The 23,032-nt window shown below is 55.1% G+C and overlaps 1 protein-coding gene across 2 annotated transcripts in view; it reads left to right on the top strand.

Moving 5' to 3' along the window:
• LOC100606622 (zinc finger protein 92) overlaps positions 1-23,032 on the top strand; it is a 40,303-nt gene that overhangs the window by 13,488 nt on the left and 3,783 nt on the right. Inside the window, exons 2-3 of one of the 2 annotated variants that reach the window (XM_003279269.3) lie at positions 1,172-1,298; positions 2,071-2,166. The exons of the other annotated variant lie outside the window; for it this stretch is intronic. Of the exons in view, the coding sequence (XP_003279317.1) occupies positions 1,172-1,298; positions 2,071-2,166 (223 nt within the window). The remainder of the gene's footprint in view (positions 1-1,171; positions 1,299-2,070; positions 2,167-23,032) is intronic. 2 annotated transcript variants of the gene reach the window in all.

The following is a 23,032-nucleotide window of genomic DNA, read 5'->3' as shown; positions in this document are numbered from 1 at the left end:
GTTTCTTTATGGTTAAATTCAGGCTATAATTTACTTTTTGGGGAAGTAATATCCCAGCAGTGATGCTGTGTCTGTCCTTCTGTTCATCAGCACATTATAAAAATTTGTCCTAGTTCAGTTGATATTAATGATCCACTTGGTTAAAGAGCTCTCTGACAGATATTTTCACTATAGAGTTAGTAATTTTTCTCTTGATTATTAAGTATCTGTTTTCTTTCTTCTTTTTTTTTTTTGAGACGGAGTTTCACTCGTGTTCCCCAGGTTAGAGTGCAATGGCACATTCTCGGCTCACTGCAGCCTCTGCCTCCCGGGTTCAAGCAATTCTCCTGCCTCAGCCTCCTGAGTAGCTGGGATTACAGGCGCGTGCCACCATGCCCGGCTAATTTTTTGTATTTTTAGTAGAAACGGGGTTTCACCATGTTAGCCAGGCTGGTCTCTGAACTCCTGACTTCGGGTGATCCGTCCACCTCAGCCTCCCAAACTGCTGGGATTATAGGTATGAGCCACTGGGCCCAGCCAGTTATTAAGTATCTTTATGCAGCTAATGTGCATAAACCATTACAGTTAATCTGGCAGCTGCCCTTCTTTATTAGGTTTTCTTTGCATATATCTGTCTTTGGAAAACGAAGGCTCTCATCTTTGTTTATGGGTCAGAAAAACTGGGAAAACCCATACTCCTCCCACTTACTGGATGCTTGACAAAATAATCTTGGGCAAAAATCATTGGCATTATTGGTGATCTTCTTAGAAATTAAGAAACTCAGACTTTATTCCAGATGTTCTGAAAAAATATGTGCATAACAAGATCTTCAGTTTATCATACACATTAAAATTTGAGAGGTCCCTTCTAACTCCATGTCTTTTCCATCTGAAACATATACACTCAAAAATGTACGTTTGTGTTCATGCCCTTAATTTTATACTTTATCATCCAGAAGAGTATCATATACACTGGTGTTATGGATCTTAAGTCATTCTCTTTTCTCAGAGTTAGAGAATACATTGGAAAATATTTCTGTATTGAAAATTATTTTATTGGATCATTTCAGTCACTCCTGTAAGTCAGAACTTGTTCTCTTTACTCTTTCATTTCACCTTAAGTCAAATAAAAAATTCTGCCCATGGCCACTTAGTAAACATATGTGTGTTTGTGTGTGTGTGTGTTTTTCAGGGACCACTGACATTTAGGGATGTGAAAATAGAATTCTCTCTAGAAGAATGGCAATGCCTGGACACTGCGCAGCGGAATTTATATAGAGATGTGATGTTAGAGAACTACAGAAACCTGGTCTTCCTTGGTGAGGATAACTTCAATACACAATACTCTAAAAGTTTCATTTCTCCTCTTTTTAAAATGTTTTTTGGTAATTTATGCTTTGCATAAATGAGTTTCAGATCCCAGTTTTCAAGAAAACAGAGATTTGTCAGTGTAGAAAAGAACTTCTTCAAGATGTTTCATTTTGACCTGTATTCTCCACATTCCTGAGCTGATCTATATCCTTCACTCTAAATTAGTGGTAATTCCAGAAATTTATTGGCATAAAATATTGTTGCTACCACCAATTTTTCATTTAGTAGTACTGGGCAGTATTGAATAAAATTAAAGATCTACAAATGTAGGCCGGGCGTGGTGGCTCATGCCTGTAATCCCAGCACTTTGGGAGGCTGAGGTGGGTGGATTACCTGAGGTCAGGAGTTCGAGAGCAGCCTGGTCAACATGGTGAAACCCTGTCTCTACTAAAAATAAAAAAATTAGCCAGGCGTGGTGGTGGGCGCCTGTAATCCAACTACTCAGGAGGCTGAGGCAGGAGAATCGCTTGAACCCGGGAGGCGGAGGTTGCAGTGAGCTGAGATCGTGCCATTGCACTCCAGCCTGGGTGACAGAGTGAGGCTCTGTCTTAAAAAAAAAAAAAATCTACAAATTTAAAATATTTAGATATTTGTCATAAATTAGTATTTGGGGATTCATTTACTAGATTAATCTATTACATCCTCTTTACTGAGCGTATTACTATGTTGGTAATTGGAGAATATGAGCAAGATTTATGTTATTTATTTTTAATGAAACAGGCATTGCTGTCTCTAAGCCAGACCTGATCACCTGGCTGGAGCAAGGAAAAGAGCCCTGGAATATGAAGAGACATGAGATGGTAGACAAAACCGCAGGTAGGTGACAGTTAATACAACAGACAACACAAATGAGAGGTCCAAAAGTCAAAGAGAAGGCCAGTCTTTTTTTTTGAGACAGAGATTTGACCTTGTCCAGGCTGGAGTGCAAGGGTATGATCTCGGCTTACTGCAACCTCTGCCTCCCAGGTTCAAGCGATTCTCCTGCTTCAGCCTCCCGAGTAGCTGGGATTACAGGCACCCACCACCATGTCTGGCTAATTTTGTATTTTTAGTAGAGACGGGGTGTCTCCATGTTGGTCAGGCTAGTCTCGAACTCTCGACTTCAGGTGATGTGCCTGCCTCAGCCTTCCAGAAGTGCTGGGATTACAGGCGTGAGCCACTGCGCCTGGCCTCAGTCTTTAAAATGTAATTTGGGAAGCTGTTTCCAAAATTAATAGTTTCTGGGAAGCCTGAAACTTTTATTTTGCTCTCACATAGGGGCATCTTCTGTCTAATGCTTTTAAATTTTCTAAGGTGATCTTCTTCAAGTTTATAGTGAGAGCCGAAGTCCTTTTCGTGGCAGTAAGAGACTGCACAATCTGACTACTTTTCCATTGCTTTTGAGGACACACAAATAACTGCATAATTTTGAGAAACTCTGTTAAACTACTTTTCTTTTTGTTTTTTTGAGACGGAGTCTTGCTCTGTCGCCAGGCTAGAGTGCAGTGGCGCGAGCTCGGCTCACAGCAACTTCTGCCTCCTGGGTTCGAGCAATTCTCCTGCCTCAGCCTCCCGAGTAGCTGGGACTATAGGCATGCACCACCACGTCCAGCTAGTTTTGTATTTTTAGTAGAGATGGGGTTTCTCCACAGCCAGGATGGTCTTGATCTCTTGACCTCGTGATCCGCCCGCCTTGGCCTCCCAAAGTGCTGGGATTACAGGTGTGAGCTACTGTGCTTAGCCCAGAAATGTATTATTAATATTATTATTATTTTTCTGAGGTGGAGCCTTACTCTGTTGCTCAGGCTGGAGATCAGTGGCACAATCTCGGCTCACTGCAAGCTCCGCCTCCCGAGTTCACAGCATTCTCCTGCCTCAGCCTCCTGAGTAGCTGGGACTACAAGGCACGAACCACCATCCACGGCTAATTTTTTGTATTTTTAGTAGAGATGGGGTTTCACCATGTTAGCCAGGATGGAGAAATGTATTATTTTAATGGTATTACAAATAAGATTTTTTTTCCTCTTTTATATCATGTAGCTTATTTTAAGTGTATGGAACCATAACTTGTATGTTAATTTCATATTGTGCTGATTTACTATTAGTTTACACAGGTTTAAATGTTAATGATTTTCTCTATATAAGATTATGTGATCTACAAACAGCAACTTTTTACTTGACTGTCTTAAATTTCAATGGCTTTTTAAATTTTTTAGATTTTTTTTGCCACATAATTCCAGTGCTATGTTAAAATAGAAGCATTGACATTGGCACAATATAGTTTTGCATTGGTGTCTGTAAATTTGAAGGAGCAAACAGCTCTTCAAGTTTTTTTTTTCCTTTTTTTTTATTAATTTTTTTTGCACACAAAAACAATAAACATTTTCTAAAAATACATACAGACAAAAAGATGCGTATCAAACATATTAGGAAGGTTACACATGGGAAGTCGGGGAATAGAAATGGGGGTGGGAGTTAAAATAAATGAGAGAGGGACTTTATATGGATCAGTGATAATAACTCAATCCTCTATTTGACAAAGAAGAGGGAAAAGGAAGAGGAAGAAAAAGAAAGTGGGATAAAGGATCAGAAAGGGAGGAAAATAGAAAAAATTAGAGTATGACTCCAGGGTAGACCTTTTTTGTTGTCACTGAGTTGGTTGGTTGGTTTGTCTGTAGTATTTTTCATGTTTCGCCAAGTTGGCCAGACTGGTCTCGAACTCCTAGCATGAAGTGATCAACCCGCCTCACCCCCCAGAGTGCCGGGACCACAGGCGTAAGCCACCACGTCCAGCCCCCACATTGCTTCTGGCCTCCGTGGTAGACCTCACAGACGGAGCGGCTGGGCAGAGGCGCTCCTCACTTCTTCCCAGCCACGGGGCGGCCGGGCAGAGGCGCTCCTCACTTCCCAGACGCGGCAGCCAGGCAGAGACGATCCTCACTTCTTCCCAGACGTTGGGTGGCCGGGCAGAGGCGCTCCTCATTTCCCAGACGATGGGTGGCCAGGCAGAGGTGCTCCTCACTTCCCAGACAGGGCGGCTGGGCAGAGGGGCTCCTCACTTCCCAGACAGGGCGGCCGGGCCGAGGCGCTACTCACTTCCCAGATGATGGGTGGCCGGGCCGAGGCGCTCCTCACTTCTCTGATGGGGCGGCCGGGCGGAGGCGCTTCTCACTTCTTCCCAGACGATGGGTGGCCGGGCAGAGGTGCTCCTCACTTCTTCCCAGATGATGGGTGGCTGGGCAGAGGCGCTCCTCACTTCCCAGACGATCGGTGGCCGGGCAGAGGCGCTCCTCACTTACCAGACGGTGGGTGGTCGGGCAGAGGCGCTCCTCACTTCTTTTCGGACGAGGCGGCCGGGCAGAGGCGCTCCTCACCTCCCAGACGGTGGGTGGCCGGGCAGAGGCGCTCCTCACTTCCCAGACGGGGTGGCCGGGCAGAGGCGAACCTCACTTCCCAGACAATGGGTGGCCGGGCAGAGGCGCTCCACACTTCCCAGACGGGGCGGCCGGGCAGAGGCGCTCCTCACTTCCCAGAAGGGGTGGCCAGGGCAGAGGCGCTCCTCACTTCCCAGACGATGGGTGGCCGGGCAGAGGCGCTCCTCACTTCCCAGATGGGGCGGCCGGGCAGAGGCGCTCCTCACTTCCCAGACGATGGGTGGCCGGGCACAGGTGCTCCTCACTTCCCAGACGATGGGTGGCCGGGCAGAGGCGCTCCTCACTTCCCAGACGCGGCGGCCGGGCAGAGGCGCTCGTCACTTCCCAGACGATGGGTGGCCCGGGCAGAGGCGCTCCTCACTTCCCAGACGGTGGGTGGTCCGGGCAGAGGCGCTCCTCACTTCCCAGACGGTGGGTGGCCGGGCAGAGGCGCTCCTCACTTCCCAGATGGGGGGGGCCGGGCAGCAGAGGTGGGGCTCCCACTTCCCAGACGGGGGCGGCCGGGCCGAGGCGCTCCTCACTCCCAGACGATGGGGTGGCGGGCAGAGGCGCTGCTCCACTTCCCAGCGATGGGTGGCCGGGCAGGAGGCGCTCCTCACTTCCCAGACGAGGGTGGCGGGCAGAGGCGCTCCCTTCCCAGACGGTGGGTGGCCGGCAGAGGTGCTCCTAACTTCCCAGAGGGGGGCCGGACAGAGGCGCTCTCACTTCGCGATGGGGCGCCGGGCCGAGGCGCTCCTCACTTCCCCAGAATATGGGTGTGGCCGGGCAGAGGCGCTCCTCACTTCCCAGACCGAGTCGGGTGGCCGGGCAGAGGCGCTCCTCACTTCCCAGACGGTGGGTGGCCGGGCAGAGGCGCTCCTCACTTCCCAGACGAGGGGGCCGGGCAGAGGCGCTCCTCACTTCCCAGACGATGGGTGGCCGGGCAGAGGCCTCCTCACTTCCCAGACGGGGCGGCCGGGCAGAGGCGCTCCTCACTTCCCAGACGGTGGCGGGGCAGAGGCGCTCCCACTTCCCAGACGGTGGGTGGCCGGGCAGAGGCGCTCCTCACTTCCCAGACGGGGGGCCGGGCAGAGGCGCTCCTCACTTCCCAGACGGGGGGCGGGCAGAGGCGCTCCTCCTTCCCAGACGGGGCGGCCGGGCAGAGGCGCTCCTCACTTCCCAGACGATGGGTGGCCGGGCAGAGGCGCTCCTCACTTCCCAGACGGGGCGGCCGGCAGAGGCGCTCCTCAACTTCCCAGACGGGGGCGGCCGGGCAGAGGCGCTCCTCACTTCCAGACGGGGTGGCCGGCAGAGGCGCTCCTCACTTCCCAGACGGGGGGCCGGGCAGAGGCGCTCCTCACTTCCCAGACGGGTGGCCGGGCAGAGGCGCTCCTCACTTCCCAGACGGGGGGCCGGCAGAGGCGCTCCTCACTTTCCCAGACGTGGGTGGCCCGGGCAGAGGCGCTCCTCACTTCCCAGACGATGGGTGGCCGGGCAGAGGCGCTCCTCACTTCCCAGACGGGGTGGCCGGGCAGAGGCGCTCCCTCACTTCCCAGACGGTGGGTGGCCGGGCAGAGGCGCTCCTCACTTCCCAGACGGGGCGGCCGGTCAGAGGCGCTCCTCACTTCCCAGAGATGGGCGGGCCGGGCCAGAGGCGCTCCTCACCTTCCCAGACGTATGGGTGGCCGGGCAGAGGCGCTCCTCACCTTCCAGACGGGGGCCGGCAGAGGCGCTCCTCACTTCCCAGACGATGCGGTGGCCGGCAGAGGCGCTCCTCACTTCCCAGACGGGGCGGCCGGGGCAGAGGCGCTCCTCACTTCCCAGACGGGAGAGGCCTGGGCAGAGGCGCTCCTCACTTCCCCAGACGGGGGGCGGGCAGAGGCGCTCCTCACTTCCCAGACGTGGGTGGCCGGCAGAGGCGCTCGCTCACTTCCCCAGAGCGATTGGGTGGGCCGGGCAGAGGCGCATCCTTCACTTTGTCCCAGACGATGGGGCCGGCGGGCATAGAGGGCGTCACTCACTTCCCAGACGTGGGTGGCCGGCAGAAGGCGCTCCTCACTTCCCAGACGGGTGGCGGCGCTGGGACAGAGGCGCTCCTAACTTCCCAGATGGGGGCGGCCGTGGCCAGGAGGCGCTCCTCACTTCCCAGACGTGGGTCGGTCCATTGGCACGAGAGGCCGCTCCCTCACTTCCCAGACGGGGCGGCCGGGCAGAGGCGCTCCTCTACCTTCTATTCCCAGACGATGGGTGGCCAGGCAGAGGCGCTCCTCACTTCCCTGACGGGGCGGCGGGCAGAGGCGCTCCTCACTCTCCCAAGATGGGTGCCGGAGAGGGCTCCTCACTTCCCCAGACGGGGCGGCCGGGCAGAGGCGCTCCTCACTTCCCAGACGGGGGGGCCGGGCAGAGGCGCTCCTCACTTCCCAGTACGTTGGGTGGCCTGGGCAGAGGCGCTCCTCACTTCCCAGACGGGGGGCCGGGCAGAGGCCGCTTTCCCTCAACCTTCCCCAGACGATGGGTGGCCGGGGCAGAGGCGCTCCTCACTCCCAGACGTGGGTGGGCCCGGGCCAGAGGCCGACTCCTCACTTCCAGAGATGGTGGCCCGGCAGAGGCAAAGACCTCGCACTTCCCAGACATGGGTGGGCCGGGCCAGAGGCGCTCCTCACCTTCCCAGACGGGTGGGCGGGCAGAGGCGCTCCTCACTTCCCAGACGATGGGGTGGCGGGCAGAAGGCGCTCCTCACTTACCAGACGGGGGGCCCGGGCAGAGGCGATCCTCACTTCCCAGACGGTGGCCGGGCAGAGGCGCTCCTCAACTTCCCAGATGATGGGTGGCCGGGCAGAGGCGCTCCTCACTTCCCAGATGGGGGCCGGGCAGAGCGCTCCTCACTTCCCAACGGGGCGGCCGGGCAGAGGCGCTCTCACTTCCCAGACGGGGCGGGCCGGGCAGAGGCGCTCCTTCACTTCCCAGATGGTGGGCTGGCGGGCAAGATGGAGGCGCTCCTCACTTCCCTGATGGGGCGCGGGCGAGGCGCTTCCTTCTTCCCAGACATGGGTACCGGGGCAGAAAGGCGCTCCTCACTTCCAAGACGATGGGTGGCGGGCAGAGGCGCTCCTCACTTCCCAGACGGGGAGCCGGGCAGAGGGCTCCCTCACTTCCCCTGTGGCGGCAGGCGGCCAGAAGGTCGCTCCTCACTTCCCGACGTGGGTGCCGGGCAGAGGCCTCCTCATTCCAGAGTGGTGGCCGGGCAGAGCGGCCCTCCCAACCCCCCGGGCAGAGGCTCCTCACTTCGGTGGGTGGCCGGCAGAGGCGCTCCCACTTCCCAGACGGGGGTGGCGCGGGGGGGCGATCCCTCACTTCCCAGACAGGGTGGCCGGGCAGAGGCGCTCCTCACCTCCCAGAGGGGGCGGGAGAGGCGCGCCCCCCCAGACGGGGGCGGGCAGGGGCTCCCCCCTATCCCCGAGGCGCTCTCACTTCCCAGACCGGGGTGGACCGGGCAGAGGCGCTCCTCACTTCCCCGATGGGGGCCGGGCAGAGGCGCTCCTCACTTCCCAGACGGGGCGGCCGGGCAGAGGTGCTCCTCAACACTTCCCCAGACGATGGGTGGCCGGGCAGAGGCGCTCCTCACTTCCCAGACCGGAATGGGCGGGGCGGGCAGAAGGCGCTCCTCACTCCCAGACGGTGGGTGGGCCGGGCAGAGGCGCTCCTCACTTCCCAGACGGGACGAGGGCCCCCCCCGGCGCCGAGGCGCTCCTACTTCCCAGACGGGGGGCGGGCAGAGGCTCCTCACTTCCCAGACGGGGGGCCGGGCAGAGGCGCTCCTCACTTCCCAGACGCGGGGTGGCCGGGCAGAGGCGCTCCTCACTTCCCAGACGATGGGTGGCGGCAGAGGCGCTCCTCACTTCCAGACGGGGGCGGGGTCCTCCCCGGGGCAGAGGCGCTCCTCACTTCCCAGACGTGGGTGGCCGGGCAGAGGCGCTCCCACTTCCCAGACGTGGGGGCGGGGGCTTACCCCGAGGCGAGAGGGCTCCTCACTTCCCAGACGATGGGTGGCCGGGCAGAGGCGCTCCTCACTTCCCAGACGGTGGTGGCCGGGGCAGAGGCGCTCCTCAACTTCCCAGACGATGGGCTGGCCGGGCCAAGGCGCTCCTCACTCCCAGACGGGGCGGCCCCCCCCGGGCGAGGCGCTCGCTCACTTCCCCAGACGGGGCGGCCGGGCAAGAGGGCCCGCTCCTCACTTCCCAGATAGGGGCGGCCGGGCAGAGGTGCTCCTCACTTCCCCAGACGAATGGGTGGCCAGGCAGAGGCGCTCCTCACTTCCCTGACGGGGCGGCCGGGCAGAGGCGCTCCTCACTTCTTCCCAACGATGGGTAGCCGGGCAGAGGCGCTTCCTCACTTCCCAGACGGGGGGCGGCCGGGCAGAGGCGCTCCTTCACTTTCCAGACGGGGGGCCGGGCAGAGGCGCTCCTCACTTCCCACAGATGGGGGCCGGGCAGAGGCGCTCCTCACTTCCCGACGGAGGCGGCAGAGGTGCTCCTCACTTCCCTATGGGGCAGACTGGGCCGAGGTGCTCCTCACTTCCCAGACGATGGTGGCCGGGCAGGGGCGCTCCTCCACTTCCCAGATGAAGGGTGGCCGGGAGGCGTCCTCACTTCCCAGACGTGGGTCCGGGGCAGAGGCGCTCCTCACTTCCCAGAGATGGGGTGGCCGGGCAGAGGCGCTCCTCACCTTTCCCAGACCTCCGGTCGGCCGGGCGGGGTTATCCCAACGGGGTTCGGGCAGAGGCGTCCTCACTTCCCATGGGGGGAGAACCCCCCTCCCAGACGGGGGGCCGGGCAGAGGGCGCTCCTCACTTCCCAGATGGGGTGGCCGGGCAGAGGCGCTCTCACTTTCCAGACGATTCCGGCGTGGCTCCCGTGGGGCGGGACGGGCTCCTCATCCCAAACAGGAGCCGGAAGGGGTCCCATCTTCCGCGGGTGGGGGGGGGGCCTTCCCCCCCGGGCAGAGGCGCTCCTCACTTCCCAGACGGGGCCGGCCGGGCAGAGGCCTCTCACTTCCCAGACGGGGCGGGCCGGGCAGAGGCGCTCCTCCCTTCCCAGACGGGGTGGCCGGGCAGAGGCGGCTCCTCACTTCCCAGAACGGGGCGGCGGGCAGAGGCCGCTCTCACTTCTTCTCGACGAGGGGCCGGGCAGAGGTGCTCCTCACTTCCCAGACGGGGGGCCGGGCAGAGGCGCTCCTCCTTCCCAGACGCGGTGGCCGGCCCCCCCCCCCCCGGTGGTGGCCAAGAGGCGGCTCCTCACTCCCAGACGGTGGCTGGCGGGCAGAGCGCTCCTCACTCCCAGACGGTGGCGGTGGCGGGCCAGAGCGCGGCATCTCCACTTCCCCAGACGGGGGTGGCCGGGCAGAGGCGATCCGCTCCACTTCCCAGATCAATGGGTGGCCGGGGAGAGGCGCTCCCCACTTCCCAGACGGTGGTGGCCGGGCAGAGGCGCTCCTCACTTCCCAGACGGGGCGGCCAGGCGCTTCGCCTCCTCAGGGGGGGGGGGGGGCTCCTTCCCAACGATGGGTGGCGGGCCAGAGGCGCTCCTCACTTAACCGACGAGGGAGGCCGGGCAGAGGTGCTCCTAACTTCCCAGACGATGGGTGGGCCGGCAGAGGGCGCTCTCACCTCCCAGACGATCCGGCCGGGCAGAGGCGCTCCTCACCTCCAGGGGGGGGGGGGGGGGGGGGGGGGGGGGGGGGGGGGGGGGGGGGTTTACAACGGGTGGCCGGGCAGAGGCCGCTCCCACTTCCCAGACGGGGCGGCCCGCCCCCCTTTGAGAGGCGGGGGGCGCTCCCCCCCCCCCCCCCCCCCCCAAACATTCCCAGACGGGGGGCCGGGAGAGGTGCTTCCTCACTTCCCTGAGGGGCAAGCTGGGGCCGTGCAGAGGCGCTCCTCACTTCCCAGACGATGGGTGGCCGGGGCAGACGGCCGCTCCCTCACTTCCCAGACGATGGGTGGCCCGGCAGAGGCGCTCCTCACTTCCCAGACGGGGTGGCCGGGCAGAGGCGCTCCTCACTTCCCAGACGATGGGTGGCCCGGGCAGAGGCGCTCCTCACTTCCCAGACGGGGGGCCGGGCAGAGGCGCTCCTCACTTCCCAGACGGGGCGGGGCCGGGCAGAGGCGCTCCTCACTTCCCAGACGGTGGGTGGCCGGGCAGAGGCGCTCCTCACTTCCAGTGAGGGGCGGCCGGGCAGAGGCGCTCCTCACTTCCCAGACGATGGTGGCCGGCAGAGGCGCTCCTCACTTCCCGACGGGGCGGCCGGGCAGAGGCGCTCCTCACTTCTTCCCAGACGATGGGTAGGCCGGGCAGAGGCGCTCCTCACTTCCCAGACGGGCGGCCGGCAGAGGCGCCTCACTTCCAGACGGGGGCCGGGCGAGGCCCTCCTCACTTCCAGACGGGGCGGCCGAGGCAAGAGGCGACTCCTCCACTTCCCAGACGGGGCCGGGCCGGAGAGGCCGCTCCTCACTTCCCAGACGGGTGGCCCTGGTCGGGCAGAGGCGCTCCTCACTTCTTCCGGACGAGGCGGGCTCGGGCAGAGGTGCTTCCTAAAGTTTCCCAGATGATGGGTGGCCGGCAGAGCGCTCCTCTCAGCGAGGTGGCGGGCAGAGGCGCTCCTCCCTTCCAGACGATGGGTGCCGGGCAGGGCGCCCTCACCCTCCCGGACCGGGGGGCCGGGCAAGGCCTCCTCACTTCCCGACGGGGTGGCCCGGGCAGAGCGACCTTTCATTCCAGAGGGGGCCGGGCAAGGCGCTCCACTCACCAGACGGGTGGGGCGGCCGGGCAGAGGCGCTCCTCACCCCAGATGGGTGGGCGGGCAGAGGGACCTCCTCACTTACCCAGGACATGGGGGGCCGGCAGAGGCGCTCCCACTTCCCAGACGGGGCGGCCGGGTCCAGAGGCGCGCATGCCTCCACCTTCCCAGACGATGGGTGGCCGGGCAGAGGCGCTCCTCACTTTCTTCCCAGGAGGGGCGGGGGGCCCCCAGGGGGGGCGGGCAGAGGCGCTCCTCACTTCCCAGACGGGGGGCCGGGCAGAGGCGCTCCTCACTTCCCAGACGGGGGCGGGCCGGGCAGAGGCGCTCCTCACTTCCCAGACGGGTGGGCAGGCGTCCTCACTCCCAGGGGCGGCGGGCAGAGGCGCTCCTCACTTCCCCAGACGGTGGGGGCCGGGGGCAGAGGCGCCCAAGCCTCCTCATTCCTGGACGGGGGGGGAGGCGTCCCTCCCAGACGGGGCGGCGGCAGAGGCGCTCCTCACTTCCCAGACCCGACGGGCGCCTCTCCCCGGGCCCGAGGCGCTCCTCACTTCCCCCAGGACGGGGCGGCCGGGCAGAGGCGCTCCTCCTGGACGTCCCCACTCTCACTCCCAGACGGGGCGGCCCGGGGCCGAGGCGCTCCTCACTTCTCCGACGATGGGGGGGCCGGGCAGAGGGCGCCCTCACTTCCAGACGTGGGGCCGGGCAGAGGCCTCCTCACTTCCCAGGATGGGGGGCCGGGCAGAGGCTGCCTCCTCACTTCCCAAACGATGGGGGCCGGGCAGAGGCGTCCTCACTCCGAACGGGGCGGCCGGGCAGGGCGCTCCCACACTTCCACAGACGGGGCGGCGGGGGCCCGGGGGGCAGGAGGGCTCCTCACTTCCCCAGACGGGGCGGGCCGGGCAGAGGCGCTCCTCACTTCCCAGACGGGTGGGTGGCCGGGGCAGAGCGCATCTCACTCCCAGACTTCGCCAGATCCTGCGGGCGGCCGGGCACGAGGCGCTCCTCACTTGCCCAGACGATGGGTGGCCGGGCAGAGGCGCTCCTCACTGCCCTGAACGGCGGCGGCCGGGGGCAGAGGCGCTCCTCACTTCTTCAGAGGCGCATTGCGGCTTAGCCGGCAGAGGCGCTTCCTCACTCCTCAGACAGATGGGTCGGCCGGGCAGAGGCGCGCCTCCTCCACTTCCAGACAGGCGTGTGGCCGGGCAGAGGCCCCTTCCTCACTTCCACAAGACGGGCGGTCCCGCCCAGACGGGGTGGCCGGGCAGAGGCGCTCCTCACTTCCCAGACGGGTGGCCGGGCAGAGGCGCTCCTCACTTCCCAGACGGGGCGGCCGGGCAGAGGCGCTCCTCACTTCCCAGACGGGTGGCCGGGCAGAGGCGCTCCTCACTTCCCAGATGGGTGGCCGGGCAGAGGCGCTCCTCACTTCCCAGACGGGGGCCGGGCAGAGGCGCTCCTCACTTCCCAGACGATGGGTGGCCGGGCAGAGGCGCTCCTCACTTCCCAGACGGGCGGCCGGGCAGAGGCGCTCCTCACTTCCAGACGGGGTGGCCGGGCAGAGGCGCTCCTCACTTCCCAGACGGGTGGCCGGGCAGAGGCGCTCCTCACTTCCCAGACGGGGTGGCCGGGCAGAGGCGCTCCTCACTTCCCAGACGGCGGCCGGGCAGAGGCGCTCCTCACTTCCCAGACGATGGGTGGCCGGGCAGAGGCGCTCCTCACTCTTCCCAGACGGGGCGGCCGGGCAGAGGCGCTCCTCACTTCTCCAGACGGGGCGGCCGGGCAGAGGCGCTCCTCACTTCTCCCGACGGAGGGGGGGGAGAGGGCTCCTCACTTCCCAGACGGGGCGGCCGGGCAGAGGCGCTCCTCACTTCTTCCCAGACGGGGCGGCGGGCAGAGGCGCTCCTCACTTCCCAGACGGGGCCGGGCAGAGGCGCTCCTCACTTCCCAGACGAGGGGGCGGGCAGAGGCGCTCCTCACTCTTCCCGGACGGGGCGGCCGGGCAGAGGCGCTCCTCACTTCTTCCCGGACGGGGGCCGGGCAGAGGCGCTCCTCACTTCTCCGGACGGGGCGGCCGGCAGAGGCGCTCCTCACTTCCCGACGGGCGGCCGGGCAGAGCTCCTCCTCCCGACGGGGCGGCGGGCAGAGGCGCTCCTCACTTCCCAGACGGTGGTGGCCGGGCAGAGGCGCTCCTCCTTCCCAGACGGGTGGCCGGGCAGAGGCGCTCCTCACTTCCCAGACGATGGGGCCGGGCAGAGGCGCTCCTCACTTCCCAGACGATGGGGTGGGCAGAGGCGCTCCTCACTTCCCAGACGGGGCGGCCGGGCAGAGGCGCTCCTCACTTCCAGACGGGGGGCCGGCAGAGGCGCTCCTCACTTCCCAGCGGGGCGGCCGGGCAGAGGCTCTCCTCACTTCCCAGACGGGGGTCCGGCAGGGCGTCCTCACTTCCGATGGGCGGCTGGGCAGAGGCGCTCCTCCTTCCCAGACGAGGGTGCCGGGCAGAGGCGCCCCTCAGCTCTTCCTGGACTGGGTGGGCCGGGCAGAGGCGCTCCTCACTCTTCCCAGACGCGGCGGCCGGGCAGAGGCGCTCCTCACTTCCCAGAGGGGGTGGGCAGGGCAGAGGTCTCTCCTCACTTCCCAGATGGGGAGCCGGGCAGAGGCGCTCCTTCACTTCGCAGACGGGGCGGCCGGGCCGAGGCGCTCCTTCACTTCCCAGACGATGGGGGGCCGGGCAGAGGCGCTGCTCACTTCCCAGACGATGGGTGGCCGGGCAGAGGCGCTCCTCACTTCCCAGACGGGGCGGCCGGGCAGGAGGCGCTCCTCACTTCCAGGCGGTGCGCCGGGAGAGGCGCTCCACACTACCCAGACGATGGGTGGCCGGGCAGAGGCGCTGCTCACTTCCCAGACGATGGGTGGCCGGCAGAGTGCGCCTCCTCACTTTGCAGACGATGGGTGGCCGGCAGAGGCGCTCTCACTTCCCAGACGGCGGCCGGGCGAAGCGCTCCTCCCTCCCAGACGATGGGTGGCGGAGAGGCGCTCCTCACCTCTTCCGACGGGGGCGGGCAGAGGGCTCCCTCTTCCAGGACGGGGGCCCGGGCAGAGGCGCTCCTCACTTCTTCCCGGAGGGGCGGCCGGGAGAGGCCTCCTCACTTCCCAGACGGGGCGGCCGGGCAGAGGCGCTCCTCACTTCTTCCCAGACGGGGGCGGGCGAGGCGCTCCTCACTTCCCGACGGAAGGCCAGGCAGAGGCGCTCCTCACTTCCCAGACGGGGGGCCGGGCAGAGGCGCCCTCACTCCCCGAGGGCGGCCGGGCAGAGGCGCTCCTCACTCTTCCCGGACGGGGCGCCGGGCAGAGGGCTCCTCACTTCCCAGACGGGGCGGCCGGCAGAGGCCTCCTCACTTCCCAGACGAGGGGGCCGGCAGAGGCCTCCTCACTTCCCAGACGGGGGCCGGGCAGAGGCGCTCCTCACTTCCCAGACGGGGCGGCCGGGCAGAGGCGCTCCTCACTTCCCAGACGGGGCGCCGGGCAGAGGCGCTCCTCACTTCCCAGACGGGGCGGCGGGCAGAGGCGCTCCTACTTCTTCCCGACGGGCGGCCGGGCAGAGGCGTCCTCCTTCTTCCCGGACAGGGCAGCCGGCAGAGGCCCTCCTCACTTCTTCCGGGGGCGGCCGGCAGAGGCGCTCTCACTTCCCAGATGGGGCGGCCGGTCAGAGGCGCTCCTTTCTTCTTCCCAGATGGGCGGCCGGGCAGAGGCGCTCTTCACTTCCCAGACGGGGCGGCCGGGCAGAGTCGCTCCTTTCTTCTTCCCAATGGGGCGGCCGGGCAGAGGCGCTCCTCACTTCCCAGACGGGGCGGCCGGGCAGAGACGCTCCTCACTTCTTCCCAGACGGGGCGGCCAGGCAGAGGCGCTCCTCACTTCCCAGACGATGGGTGGCCGGGCTGAAGCGCTCCTCACCTCCCAGACGATGGGTGGCCGGGCAGAGGCGCTCCTCACCTCCCAGACGATGGGTGACCGGGCAGAGGCGCTCCTCACTTCCCAGACAATGGGCGGCCGGGCAGAAGCGCTCCTCACCTCCCAGATGATGGGTGACCGGGCAGAGGCGCTCCTCACCTCCCAGACGATGGGTGATCGGGCAGAGGCGCTCCTCACTTCCCAGACGATCGGTGGCCGGGGAGAGGCACTCCTCACCTCCCAGACGATGGGTGACCTGGCAGAGGCGCTCCTCACTTCCCAGATGGGGAGGCTGGGCAGAGGGGCGGCCCTCAAGTTTTTATAAACTGGTTTTAGTAGGTAAAGATCTTTTGTTGGGTTCCCAGGGTGATGTTATACCCTCTTGGTTTGTGGTAGAGAGGGGTGTAGCTTCGTCACAAGGCTGCTGGGTCTACACTAGGATCCACCTTTACTGGCTTGTTACAAGGGGCTTGGGTATTTGTAATTTCCATTTTATTTTTGGACAGACTGAATATCCTCCAGGACTTTGCTCTGTAGGGCAGACACTAGGGCAGGTTTCTGTAGTTGGGTCTGCGTATAATGGACCTTATATCAAGATGTGGATGAGTATGGCTTTCACTGAGTACCAGAGAGGATTTCCCCAGGCCTCTATGTAGGTTTCTATGTAGATATAACTGGCCATAAACTGTGGCTTAGAGAGTTGGAACTGAGTCATTAAACTGCTTCAGAGACCACAGTAAAGGCCAAGGTCTGCAAGCAGGCCTGCCTGCATGGCTATAAATGGTTGTCTTCCTCCAGGCCGCTGGAAGGGCAGGACCTTTTCCAGACTGTGGCTAGGAGAAGTTTGGGATGGTTGCAGAGTAAGTTCAGAATTCTCAGTGGGACCAAGTTTGGTGGGCCATTTTCTTGTCTGTAGCCAAGAACAGGAGTCCTTTAGTTTGCCGCCTGCATGAGGGCCTGCCTTCTGAAAACAACACTCCTCAATCTTGGGTTTAGCATTTCACAACTCCCTCCCTGGATCTCAAAGCTCTCTTAAAGGCTCTTATTTTTGAGATGGGGTCTTGCTTCATAACCCATTCTGGTCTTGAAATCCTGGCCTGAAGCAATTCTCCAACCTCGATGTATGATAAAGCTTTCATTACCGGTGTGAGCCATGATGCCTGGCTCTCTCAAAAGGCGTTTTTATGAGGGATGGCTGACAAATTTTCTTGCTGTTGGAGGATAACAAAATAAGGCACCTTTTATTGTCCTATCATCCTGATGTCACTCTTCCTATACATTTTTACTTTCTATTTTCTATTTCAAATTTATCTGTAACTTTAGAATCAGACCTTTGGGACAATATGCTAGAATTTACATGTTATGCCTGAAGTAAATTAGATAATTAGTAGGCACTCCATAATTACTAAAATAGTTACTTATAAATTTAAGTTTGCTTCAGGCAAAAAGGAATAGTATTTTCACCCACTTTTTAGCCTATATCTAAGTAATAACATAATGTATCCCCCAAATATTTGTTTTATATATCAGAGGCACTAACCATATTCAGCAAAATAAAAATTTTTTCTTTATTTGGCAACGTAAGGCTATTCTTTGCTTCTATAGTTGGATTGCAGCAGTTTCATCTTGTGTAAGAATAGCATATATTTAAAACATAAAAATTATTTCAATTTTTAAAAATGCCTACTTAAGTTTTTTATTAGAATCTTCTATGTATGATTATACTGCATTTTCTCTGAAATTTTACTGCCATAAAGTGCATGCCAGTGATTCAAATACTTGCCTTCCATTACAGTTACACTCAAATATTGCAGTTATCTAGACAAATTCTTTTTAATGGTACATCAATATTGCAAACCAGGTTTTATGAGTAAACATTTCTTTTAATGTTTTACAGTTCCATATTAGTGTTTTTTGTTTAATGTAGGTTTCTTATCAGTTTTTCTTGTTTTTATGGTTTTAGCAATTTGCACTTCTGTTTGTACACTTTAAGTGAATGTTGGGTTTAACTAAGAAATAAGTCAGCCATATGTCCATCATAGTCTGATTATATATGTGTGTGTTTTTATCTATAAATATGACTTTAATTTTGGTTATGGCATATCTTGTGTATATTCTTTCTTAGCTGATTTTCAATGGTTGTTTTGTCTGAGTAGTCATGCAAATAGTCTTTCCACCATGTGTTTAATGATAAATATTATATAATTTCCTTTGGGTAAGAGAAACACTTTTGTAATTTGAAGGTAATTTTTGGAAATATTTGTAATTCTATTTTTTTTTTTTTTTAGTTTTTCTTTTAAAAAATAATTGTTGTAAAAACACATAACCTAAAATTTACCATCTTAAATCTATTTAAGTTTACATTTCATTGCCAGGCATGGTGGTGGCTCACATCTGTAATCCTCAGATTTTGGGAGGCCAAGACAGGAGCATCACTTGAGCCCACTTTTTTTTTTTTTTTTGAGATGGAGTTTTGCTTTTGTTGCCCAGGCTGGAGTACAATGGCGTCATCTCGGCTCACCGTAACCTCCGCCTCCTGAGTTCAAGTGATTCTCCTGCCTCAGCCTCCCGAGTAGCTGGGATTACAGGCATGTGCTACCATGCCTGGCTAATTTTGTATTTTTAGTAGAGACAGGGTTTCTCCCTGTTGGTCAGGCTGTTCTCTACCTCCCGACCTCAGGTGACCCACCCACCTCAGCCTTCCGAAGTGCTGGGATTACAGGAGTGAGCCACTGCGCCTGGCCAGAGCCCAAATGTTTGAGGCCAGCTTGGACAACATATGGAGACCCTCTCTCTACAGTTTTTTTTTAAAATAGCCAGACATGGTGGTTGTCACCTGTGGTCCCAGCTACTTGGGAGATTGAGGGGAGAGGATTACTTAAGCCTGGAAGTTTGAGGCTGCGGTGAGCCTTAATTGTGCCATTGCACTGCAGCTTGGGTGACAAGTGAGACTCTGTCTCCAAAAAGCTGTACATTTGAGGCATGTTAACTATATTGACATCATTATACAAAAGACTTCTTGAAATTTTACATCTTGTAAAACTAAAACTCAGTACCCATTAAGCAATAACTGCCCATTTTACCCTCTCTCCAGCCCTTGACAAACACCCTTCCACTTACTGTTTTTATGAGTGTGACTGTTTAAGATATCTCATATAAGTGGGATCACACAGTATCCATCATTTTGTTACTGGCTTATGTCAGGTGACAAAGAAGTTTATCTTACACGGTGGCTCACACTTGTAATCCCAGCACTTTGGGAGGCCGAGGCAGGCGGATCATGAGGTCAGGAGATCGAGACCACGGTGAAACCCCGTCTCTACTAAAAATACAAAAAAAAAAAAAATTAGCCGGGCGTGGTGGCGGGCGCCTGTAGTCCCAGCTACTCGGAGAGGCTGAGGCAGGAGAATGGCGTGAACCCGGGAGGTGGAGCTTGCAGTGAGCCAAGATTGCACCACTGCACTCCAGCCTGGGTGACAGAGTGAGACTCCGTCTCAAAAAAAAAAAGTTTATCTTAAAATGTGACAATTTTCTTTTTTAAGGCTGAACAATATTCCACTGTATTTATATGTTACATTTTTTGATGTGTTTATAAATCAAGAAGACAGTTGGGTTGCTTAGCCTTTTGGCTTTTGTGAATACTGGTACAATAAACATGGATGTTCAAATATATTTTTAAGATCCTATGTTGCATAGTTTGGATATAGATTCATAAATGGGATACTGTGTTTAATAATAATTCCATCTTTAATTATTTGAGAAACATGTATATAATATTTTAAAATAATGGCTGCATCCTTGTTTTTCACCAAAAAATAACATGGGTTTTATTTTCATTGCATCAACAGATTTGGTGCCTTTTAAAAAATGTATAGTGGCCATTCTAACTGGTATGAGGTGATTTTGTTTTTCATTGTGCTTTTTATGCATTTCTCTATAAATTAGTAATTTTGTCTGTCCTTTCAAATGCTTTTTCCCATGTATATATATCTCTTGATAAAGATTCAATTATTTAAAGTTCAATATTATTGGACTTTATATGATACTTTATATGATACACTTTAGATGATAAAATTCAATTATTTCTTCATTTCTGTTCTTCATATCTTCATTTCTCATCAAGTTATTCAACTTTATTGTTCAGTTTGAAGAGTTGTTTATATATTGTGAATATTAGCTTCTATCACATGTGATTTGCAAACATTTTCACTTATTTCCTAGGGGACATTGTCACTCTCTTGAATGTTTTCTTTGATGTGTAAAAATTTTGAAGTATAGCGTAATTCAGTTTTTCTGTTCTGTTCTTTGTTGCTCATGCATTAATACCGTAAATGGTGCCAAGACCAACGTAATGTCTTTCCTCTATATTTTTCCTAAGAGATTTGTTATTTTTTTATGTCTAAGTATTTTATTTAAAATATTTTTTGTATATGGTTCAAGGAAAGGATCAAACTTTATAAGTGTTACTATCCAGTTTCACCATTATTTTTTTGAAGAGATTATCTTTCCTCTATTGTATGCTCATGGCAACTTTGTGGAAGATCATTTGATCATATACAGAACGGTTCATTTCTAGGCTCTCTGTTCTTTCATCTCTTTATCTGTCTTTGTGTCAGTACCACATTGTTTTTGTTGTTGTAGCTTTTAATATGTTGTGAAATCAGGAAGTATAATGGCTGTTTGTTCTTTTTCATGGGTGTTTGGATAGTTACAGATTTTAATCAAATTTTAAAAATTTAGACAATATTTCTGTTAAAAACTGTGCTATAGTTATTTTTATACAGATTATGTTGAATTTCTTTACCACTGTAGGTTGTATTGACATCTTAACAAAATGAAGTTTTTTTGTTTGTTTTTTGAGAAGTTGTTTCACTCTTGTTGCCCAGGCCAGAATGCAATGGCTGGTGCGATCTCGCCTCACTGTAACCTCTGCCTCCCGGGTTCAAGCGATTCTCAGGCCTCAGCCTCCCAATTACAGGTGCTTGCCTCCACGCCCAGCTAATTTTTTAATATTTTTAGTAGAGATGGGGTTTCACCATGTTGGCCAGACTGGTCTCAAACTCCTGACCTCAGGTGATCCACCGGCCTTCACCCGCCTTGGCCTCCCAAAATGCTGGGATTACAGGCATGAGCCACTGTGCCCGGCCCAAAATGAAGTTTTTTGACCCTTGAGCAAAAATATGTTAAAGAATGTGTTTTATTTTCACATTTCTTTTAATTCCTAGTTTCTTTCAGTTTTGGTCAGAAAACATACAGTTTATTATTTTTTTGGTCTTAAGTTTATTTATTGTTGCTGGTTCTGAGACAGGCTGGAGTGCAGTGGCATAATTTTGTCTCACTGCAGCCTCAGTCTCCTGGGCTCAAGTGATCCTTTTCCTCAGCCTCCTGAACAGCTGGGACTGCAGACATGCACTGCCATGCCTGGCTAATATTTTGATCGTTTGTAGTGACAGATTCTCACTGTGTTGCCCAGGCTGGCCTCAAACTTCTGGCTTTAAGTCATCCTCCCACCTTGAAATCCCAGAGTGTTGGGTTATAGGCATGAGCCCTGCACCCAGCTGTTACTCTTATATTAATAAGACTTGGTATGTGTCCTAACAGAATACACCAGCTGCAAATAAGAATATTGTGTATTCCCTTGCTTTTGACTAGAAAGTTTTGTACATGTCTGTTAAGCCTAGTTGGTCTATGATATTGAGAACATGCTCCAAACCTCATGCTACGATGTAATCCTCAATGTTTGATGTGGGACCTGGAGGAAGGTGCTTGGGTCATGGGGGCAAATTTCTTATGAATGGCTTGGCACTCTCCTCTTGGTAATCAAAAAGGTTACACTCCATCAATTCAAGTGAGAGCTAGTTTATTAAAAGAGTAGATAGTTATGGTAGTTATAGATTCCTGGTAAATTGACCCATTTTACAATTATATAATATCAGTCTTTATCTCATGCTGGTACTTGACTTAAAGCATATATGTCTGATATAATTATGGCTGCCTTACCCAATTGTGGTTGCTATTTGCATAGATACAGATCTTTTTCATTCTGTTACTTTCAGCCTATTTGACTTAGTGCTAAAATGGATCTCTTTTAGGCAGTATATTGTACGCTTTCTTATTTATTTATTTATTTACATATTTATTTATTTTTGAGATAGGGTCTCACTCTGTCAACCAGGCTGGTTTGCAGTGGTGTGATCATGGCAATGAGCTGCAGCCTCAACCTCCCAAACTCAGATGATCTTATCATTTCAGCCTGTCAAGTAGCTGGTTACAGGCATGTGCCATCATACCCAGCTAGTTTTTTGTATTTTCTGTAAAGACAGGGTTTTGCCATGTTGCTGAGGCTGGTCTCAAACTCCTGCAATCAAGTGATCAGCTCACCTTGACCTCTCAAAGTCCTGGGATTACATTTCTTTTTATTAAGTAGTTTAATTTATATTTAAAATGATTTTTTTAAAGAAACAATGTTACTATTACCAGTTCCATTGTTATTGTTTCTTGTATTTTTTAGATATGTTTTTTTCTCATTTCCTGTTTTACTCCTTGAATTTTTGTTTAATCTCATAGTGACATGCGTTATTTTTTGTTTTGCACAGTTTCTATAAATATTATCTTTGTAATCATCTTGGAAAATGAAGATTATATAAAACATCTTAAAGTTAAAACATTTTCTAGTTTGTTACTAATATTACAAATTATTTTATATTATGTTTCTATTAACAGATTTATTCAGATTTATATTTTGTTTTTCATATTCTATAAAAGAACTTTAAGGGTTTGATGCTCCATCATTATGATGGTAAAGAATTCTATGTGTGTCTATATTTACATTTAATAGAGAGCTTTATATTTATATATGGTTTTATGATGCTGCCCAGCATTATTTTATTTTTCAACATAATACAGTCATTTTAGCATTTCTCTTTTTGTATATGCAATGTCTTACTATGTTGCTCAGGCTGATCTTGAACTCCTGGTCTCAAGTGATTGATTGCTTTGGCCTCCTAAAGCTGTAGGATTACAGGCATGAGCCATGGTGCCTGCTCACCATGTAGCATTTCCTGTAGGACTGTGCAAGGGATAATAAACACCCTTACCTTTTATTTTGGAAAATCTATTTTTTTCTTGTTTTTAAAGTAAAACAATTTCTAACCAAGTTATTGGTTAGGAATATTTTTTCTCTTATTACGTCAAAATTTGGAAAGTTCTCAGCCTTTTTTATCTTCAGGTATCCTCTGTACTACTTTTTTTTCTATATTCTTCTAAGATTTCTTCCATGAATATATTGATTTAATTGATGGTGGCCAGTAAGTTTTACATTCTGTGTTATAATTTTGTTTTGGACTTTGACTACATCACACAGTTTCTTTATGGCCTGCAAAATTTTTGTTGACAGTTCACTGGTTATCTCGTAAGACTATGCATATAAATGACGCATTACTTTTATCTTGCAGCTCCCAAGACTCTCTTCTTGTCTGTAACTTCTGAAATTGTGCTTATATATGTGTTTAGGTATCTTTGTGTGTATCCTAGTTTGTCTAGCTTCTTCA

This window comes from Nomascus leucogenys, chromosome 17 (assembly GCF_006542625.1).
Source record: "Nomascus leucogenys isolate Asia chromosome 17, Asia_NLE_v1, whole genome shotgun sequence".
In the NCBI taxonomy this organism is placed as follows: Eukaryota; Metazoa; Chordata; class Mammalia; order Primates; family Hylobatidae; genus Nomascus; species Nomascus leucogenys.
The sequence above is the reverse complement of the archived record's forward strand: the minus strand, read 5'-3'. Positions and strand labels throughout refer to the sequence as shown.